Here is a 7,572-nt window from a genome sequence, read left to right on the forward strand (position 1 = left end):
CCCTTGAAGAAAAAGTTGAACAGCTTTCAAAGCAGAAAATTCACGGAAGACTCCCATACATTCATCTTATCATCTCATATAATTTCTCACTAAAATAACTAAACTATTCTTAATACTTATTTATTAACACTATAATTAGTAGAATAGAATACTCTACTTTCTACACTTGTGACTCAAATCTAGCTATTTTTTATTTATTAATATACGAATATATTCTAGTTTATAGCTAAAGTTGTTATTTTCTTGATCGTATAAATAATAACAAAATATTGCCTCCGGTAGACAAAAAAAACAAATTCTGACCAATATTTTCAGCTGTTAATTATTGTCGTCCTCGTTTCGCAACTTGGTTTAAAGCTTTAGAATTCCCTTTACGAGTGGCAGTACTGGATACAACTGAGATGTTGTTAATAAGACTATTTATATACAATTGCTTTGTTGTGATTATAGTGATACACATTTTTGAAATAATTTCATATTGTACCAAGAAATATTTTGTAAAATTACCTACATTATTTGAGCAAAATAAAAAATATATATTATCTGCAAGGTCGTGTGACAGTCTGCCGAAGCTTGTTCTCTAAAAAATGGCCCATAATCGGAAAATTTTTGATAGCACCTTCTCTGGGAGAAACATACATAATATATTTTATTAGATAATATTACAATTTGATCAGAGAGTTGTATTATTTTGCCATATGACAGCGCCACTCTCTATCACTTTGTTTACAAACGAATATAAGTAAACAACGCTCATATCCTATTGTCTACTTATTGAGGTATCAAACTGACTTAATTGTTGAACTTAAGATCTTATCAATTCAAAAAAATATAGATATATATATTTTTCTTTCTCTGATGTATTTACTCGAACTCGACTCTACTCAATATTCAGTTACTTAAACTCGATAGTCATATCTCCAATCCAACACTATTTCCATATAAAAGGGAAATTATCCCTTTTTTCACTTATTACAATAAGTATCACAGCACAAATGATCAAAACAATTAATAAATATTCGAAAAGTTTAATACTTGAATCTATTAGTAGGTACTTAAAGGTTCTTAAGAGTTTTAAATTTCAATATTTCCGTTAATTTATTAAGATTGATAACTTTTCCAAGTAAGCAAAATAATAAATGCACATGAAAAGGGAATAATCAATTATAATGTACTTGTTATTACATAAATTATAATTGCTAATGAAGCCTGGAAAATTAATCACTTCAAAGTTTCATGTCTCAAAGGAGTAGACTGGAACTTTAACTTTATTTTTTTCCGTTCTTGAATGTATAGGAGAGTGTCAATACTTAGTTTTTTTATATATGTACTTATATTTCAATGAATGTACCTGATGAAGGCTTGTGAACGCCCTCTTTATCAGGGCCATAATACCGCCCGTGGTTAATAAGTAAATAGTATTTTATCCATATTTGTGTATATTGTTTGAATAACCACTAACATATTTTGGAGTAGAAGAGGAAGATGCATTCCAATCATCTAGGATATTTAAGGTAAATAAACAAGAGTTCTTCTGTTTTGAGTAAGTTTTTGTGGTGTACTCTATACATCCATGTTTTGTAGCCAAAAAAATAAATAGTAGTGTATGTTAGTTCTGACTGATACCGTGATACTCTTCGTAATGTTGATATTAGAATATATTATTTAAAACCTGTATTTTGCGTATTCTCGTATTTGCGCATGAGGGTAAATAACTAAAGAACTGAGTCCACTCTTAACACATGAGCAAAAACGGGTTTGTGTATGCTAATGTACTCGTACAATATTTGTAAAATAATAACTAGGGTAATTATTATCAATATGTTAATGATGTTTCTAGATCATTATTTTACTTCTACTTTCATAACTGAGCAGAAGAATGTCGTGGAGAACGTTCTTGCTCTTGACTCTCCTGACAGCTGGTTCTACTTCATGTAAAACTGGTAAGAAAAAAGGTGGCAGTACCACCACAGCGTCGACCACCTCTACGACTCAAGGTAAACATATTGATATATTACTTGCTTTGTATGTTGCTTTTGTTTATGTAATGCATCCCTGTATATAAATATCATGGCATACTCTCAAATGCAAAACAGTTTCTGTAGTTTGTTTTTGGAAAAATCGGCATTGAATACGCATAATATACTATTGATATTAAATGGCTACAAAACAGCTAAATTTATTTTGATTTAATTATGTATTTTTCAATATTTTACAATCTAAACATTTATTAAATATGACTTAACAGAAAAAATACTCATAGCATATCTATCAAAATAATTATATAATTAATCAATGTTTTAGCTTTTTAAGGGTATTAGTGAAAAAAAATCTTCAAATATCATTTTTTCTTTTCTAAAACTTTTAATCAATATATATTTTAGCAGATTAAACGTTACACCTTTGAAGAATGTGATTTCATCTTCAATACCAAATCGTAGATTATAGATAAATTTAAAAAAAAATCCCCAGCAGATTAACCAAAATATGAAGTACTCGGAAATAAATTTTTTGTCAACTACGACTTTCATTTTACGTAAGAAAATATAAAAGTTCTAATCTTTGAAAGTGGTGGTAATATGTTTTTAGTTATTACTTATGCAGCGTTTTCACGTGAGGTCAGCATTCTTGATGTAGGTCATTTTGAAGGCCTAAACAACCAATAATTTTTTCATTAATATCCGCCCAAATAGTGAACTATTGGGTGTGAAAATGGGACTGACAAATATAAAAACTTAAATCTTACTGTCTTTAGTTTTTTTATTACTCAATTGCCTTGTTTTAATATATAATTGTCCCTAAAATGTATTAAAAATATGTTGTTACATCATTGTACAATCTTATTTCCTTGTTGTAGATAAAAATTAACTATTACAATGGAAAGAATAAGATATTTTCCTCTGGAACCTAATCTATCAAAAAAATAAAATATAGTACAAATCTAACCATTTTTAGGAATTTTCAGTACATATTAATTTGATTTAATTCAAATATCAGTGTTTATTATTGGTATTAAGTAGTAGTTAATGCAGGTATTAAGTTTTTTGTATTTATAAAACCATTTGATAGAGTTGTATCAAGGTTTATTGGAAATTTGTCCATTTTGAGTAGTAAAAATATCAACTGTGAAAATGTTATGTAGCTGCCAATAATATACATAGTCGTAATCAATGATTCATATTGTTACTAGAAATAGCTAAATATTATCATTATAAAATTGACTTATTTTTCTCACTATCTGCATGCTACAGTCAAAAATTGGTTGATTTTGCAACATGGCTGCCAAAAATGTAAAAACAATTTTACATACTTATGTAATATTTCAAAGATCAAATATAATAAATAAATGAATAATAAAGACAAGTTTACTTATATTTTATAATAACATAATATTTATATGATATGGAATAATAAATATAATAAAAGTGATTTGAGAGATTATGTGTGTTTATTCTAGTTATATATATTTGTCAATTCGGCCCTATATAAAAAATGTAGCATGTGTCTTTATACTATACCCATTAAAATCACATGTATGTATATAATATTTTCGCTTGACTAATTTTTTAACAAATATATATATGTCGGTAATTTTACGTTCTATTGAATAATTTCAGCACCAGTGATTAAATCCTGCGAGGGAAAATGCTTTGAAGGTAATAAGAATGACCCAATTTTTTATTTATTTAATTTACAATTACTATTAATAATTATTTTATGATTTGTTAGCCTTCAAGTCTGAAGACCCATGCCAGTGTAATGATCGATGTAAATCCAGAGGGAATTGTTGTGATGATTATGAAAGTTTGTGTTCCGCACAAACCCAATCCACCGGTTAGTAGAAATTTTGAATTCCTAATTTACATAACTTTGATTTAATAGACCCTTTATTTTTACTTATGTAGTTTCCAAGTCCGTTGTTTCTGGAGCCTCTTGCCTGGGAAAATGCAATCAACGTAAGGGACATCTCTCTAATTCATTTCATCTACTCATTTAATATATTTTATTACTTAATCTAGCTTTTAATATAAAAAAATTCTTGTCAATGTAACTCTAATTGCAACAATTTCTCTAATTGTTGCTCAGACTTTGATGCTCTATGTAAAAAGTCCAAGTCATCCACGAAACGTCCATCAAGTATGTTTTTTTTTTCACAGATAATTTGAGTTTTAAAAATTGCTTATTAATTATTATCATATATTCATTAGAAGCAACAGTAGAGTCTACAAAATCTTGTGTGGGAAAATGTAATGAACGTAAGTATGAAATATATCTGCTACGGTACTTATGACATATAAATCACGCAACTACACATTATTTAAAATAAATTCATTATTGCAGGCTTCAATACAGAAAACGCGTGTCAATGCAATGCTAATTGTAATAAATTTAATAATTGTTGCTCAGACTTTAATTCTACGTGCATTGCATCAACAACAAGGACTAAGTTTGTAATAAAAAGTAAGTTTGAAATGAAGCAGATGACTAAGAATTTGTATTGAAATACACAGTGTTAATTTAGTGAATGTGTTTACTTTGCATTTGATTTGAATGTGATAACGGATACCCTAATTATTTCACCTTATCAATACAATATTATTATAGCAGTAATGCTTTTTGATGATATACATAATATATTTTGAAGGTTGCCCTCTATTGTATACCCGTATGGTTAATTATTACTGTTGTAACTTCAATCATTGTTATTTCAGGTACAATTCGCCCACAAAATGAAGGCTCTTGCTCAGGAAAATGTCATCATGGTAGGTATAATGTAATTGGAAATTATATTCGTTATTCTATTTTTGTTTACAATTATATCTAAAGCAATTAATATTTATAGCATTGCAACAACTGTAAAAGTAGAAATAGGTCAATACTTATGTTTATATGTATGCATGTTTGACGTGATAAACTAATGCTATATAAATAGCATTACCATACTTTGATTTTATCACAAATATTAATTGAAGTTAAACTTAGGTTTATTATGTTCTCAATTGATTTCTCTCTCTCTCTCTCATAGCATTTTCCTTTCAAACGCCATGTCAATGTAATTATGGTTGTGAAAAATATAACAATTGTTGTTCCGATTATGGAAAGCTCTGCTCCGCTCTTCCACCTCCCAAAACGACTCCTAAAAGTAACTTTCATGTTTTTCCCTCAGTGTAACTTCATAGTATCTTTATAGGAAAACCTGGAGAGGCTACGAGCAAGTCTTGTGTCGGAAAATGCAATCAGGGTATCATGGATTTTGCTTTTATTAAAACACTTTTTACCTTTTTTAAAGCTTTTAAGAATGGAGAGGAATGTCAATGTAATTCTAATTGCAATAATTTTAAAAACTGTTGCACGGACTTCAATTCCACTTGTCTCGCCGGGACCCATTTGAACAATAATCCTGGTATTAATGCTCAATTTTTTATTATTTGTGTGGCACATATTTTAATTGAATTAAATTTGTAGGTTCTAGCCTTATAAAGTCCTGCCGAAGTAAATGCAATGAATGTGAGTAAAATTATTTAATAGTATAAATAATATAAAGAATTACTTTAAACTACATTTCCTTTTCTTAGTGGTTCATTCAAGAGATTCTTGTCAATGCAATCCTACGTGTGAGAAATTCAATAATTGTTGTCCAGATTATGTTGCTGAGTGCAAGAGCAAAATACCCTCTCCGGGTGTGTCAAATAAAAATAAATTATTATCAATTAGTATTACAAAACTTTATTTTCAGTAACAAAATCTTGCGTACGAAGGTGTAACACAAGTAAGTCAAATAAAATTTAAAAAATTTCTGACCAACATTCATTTCTTACCTTTTAAGAATTCGAGCCTGGAGATGTATGTCAATGCAACCCTAATTGCCATCAATTTGATAACTGCTGTCCAGACTACGATGCTATCTGTGAAAATCCGATAATTCATACGGACAATGGTATTTATTTATATGCATTTGAATCTAGATTTGGTGTCACAAATTAGGGATATATTTTATACTAAATTATAGTTGTTACGGACAACGAACTCAAAGAAATCTCTGAGTTACTCCTTACAAGTGATATAAATAATGCTGGACGTAGTATTAATATCAATTCCCAAGAGCGCAAACATGGATGCAACAAACAGGATGTTGCACCAAGAAGACTTTTTACAAGTGTTCATACTTCCGTATGGGATATTCCAACAATAAAGACCCTTGTTGCTCTTCTAGATAACTATGATCCAAATGTGAGGGTCAATGAAAATGAAACGCCGCTTGAAATTCAAGAACAAAAGGCATTCATGAGTTCAATTTTAGAAACTCCAATCATGAACCACACTTATTACTTCTTGAGACAAAATGGCGCATTTACTGGAAGCAAAAGAGACTTTAGAAATACACTTAATGAACTCTGGTTTGGGATCTATGACCGTGATGGCGATTCTCGAGTTAGAACATTAGGATCAAGGTAGATTAAAATATCATGGTTAATTAGCATAAATATTTTCATAATTAATTTTTAGTGGATTTGAGCATGTATTTGTCGGCGAGTTGAAAAATAATGAAGTTGGAGGATTCCATCATTGGGTTTATTTCGTTAAGGAAGAGCAAAAAGGAAATGTAGAATATCTTGGGAAAAGAGGAGAAATTTCTCTTGGTCAGGTATGATTCAATTCAATTATTTGGAGGAAATAGTTATAAGAACGTTGTTTCTATTCACAGTATGGTAAGGGATTTACGGGATCCTTCCTATGGAAAAATCAAGTCAAATGTACAGGATCCATGACTGTTGGTACATCGCCTGAGTTAGATATGGCTTTATACACCATTTGTGCATTATCTAGACCCAATGTAGATTGTAAAATGACTCTGCATGGAAAGAAAGTAACCATTAGAGCATTCGAATTCTCATACAGGGGAAGAACACATATAGGAACGGCTTTTCCCAACTTTAAACAAAATTAAAGTCTTAAAGATATTTTTAGATTCCTTTATACCTCAGTTGAATATGTAATTTCATAAAAATAAACTTCAAATCCCATTATAGACTCTGTTCCTTATATAATAATTATTCATTAATTACTATATTGTATTTAACAGTGGATTAGTTATAAAAAAGTCTTACACATTAATTCAGTCATACTTATGACATGTACCTTGCATCATATAAGTGAATCATTATATACTTTAGTTTCATGGGATTAATCATTCATACATCTATACACGTACATAAGATAGAATTGTTTACAACAAAGTTTGTATGTGGGAGTTGCCTAATTTTTGTATTGATTTATACACTATAAAAATAGCATCGCCCATTTTGTCTTTATCGATTATTATACATGATAACCCACTGAAATAGAGTGAAGTGGGTCATTTTTTTTTTTTTTGCCAATATTATCTTCTATAATATAATGTACTAAGAATAAGATAGATATCCCTTCATTTGCGATCAATTCAAACTAATGAATTATTATAATTTGCCAAAAAATAAACCTTGAGATTGGAGAATATTGTAATGTTCTCAAACAAAAACCAATTACTATTTACCTATATATATACATTATACAATATATATACTTTTAAAT

At 29.2% G+C, this 7,572-nt stretch overlaps 1 protein-coding gene across 4 annotated transcripts; it reads left to right on the forward strand.

Moving 5' to 3' along the window:
- The first annotated feature begins 1,280 nt into the window (after positions 1-1,280).
- On the forward strand, positions 1,281-7,028 carry LOC121119125 (endoribonuclease Arlr). Of its 4 annotated transcripts, none has more exons than XM_071888203.1 (19): positions 1,281-1,514; positions 1,876-1,997; positions 3,618-3,656; positions 3,730-3,834; positions 3,906-3,956; positions 4,020-4,137; positions 4,209-4,256; positions 4,342-4,461; positions 4,713-4,763; positions 5,027-5,143; positions 5,192-5,242; positions 5,291-5,404; positions 5,467-5,508; positions 5,577-5,681; positions 5,738-5,770; positions 5,828-5,938; positions 6,011-6,452; positions 6,508-6,646; positions 6,707-7,028. In XM_071888203.1, the coding sequence occupies exons 1-6, from the start codon at positions 1,486-1,488 to the stop codon at positions 4,049-4,051; spliced, it is 378 nt and encodes a 125-aa protein (XP_071744304.1). In that variant the 5' UTR covers positions 1,281-1,485; the 3' UTR covers positions 4,052-4,137; positions 4,209-4,256; positions 4,342-4,461; positions 4,713-4,763; positions 5,027-5,143; positions 5,192-5,242; positions 5,291-5,404; positions 5,467-5,508; positions 5,577-5,681; positions 5,738-5,770; positions 5,828-5,938; positions 6,011-6,452; positions 6,508-6,646; positions 6,707-7,028. The 4 variants fall into 4 exon arrangements, with proteins under 4 accessions (XP_071744304.1, XP_071744302.1, XP_071744305.1 ...); XM_071888201.1 differs by having other exon boundaries at positions 1,374-1,514; XM_071888204.1 differs by lacking the exon at positions 1,281-1,514 and adding an exon at positions 1,546-1,806.
- Positions 7,029-7,572: the final 544 nt, after the last annotated feature.

Source organism: Lepeophtheirus salmonis, chromosome 5 (assembly GCF_016086655.4).
Source record: "Lepeophtheirus salmonis chromosome 5, UVic_Lsal_1.4, whole genome shotgun sequence".
Taxonomy (NCBI): Eukaryota; Metazoa; Arthropoda; class Copepoda; order Siphonostomatoida; family Caligidae; genus Lepeophtheirus; species Lepeophtheirus salmonis.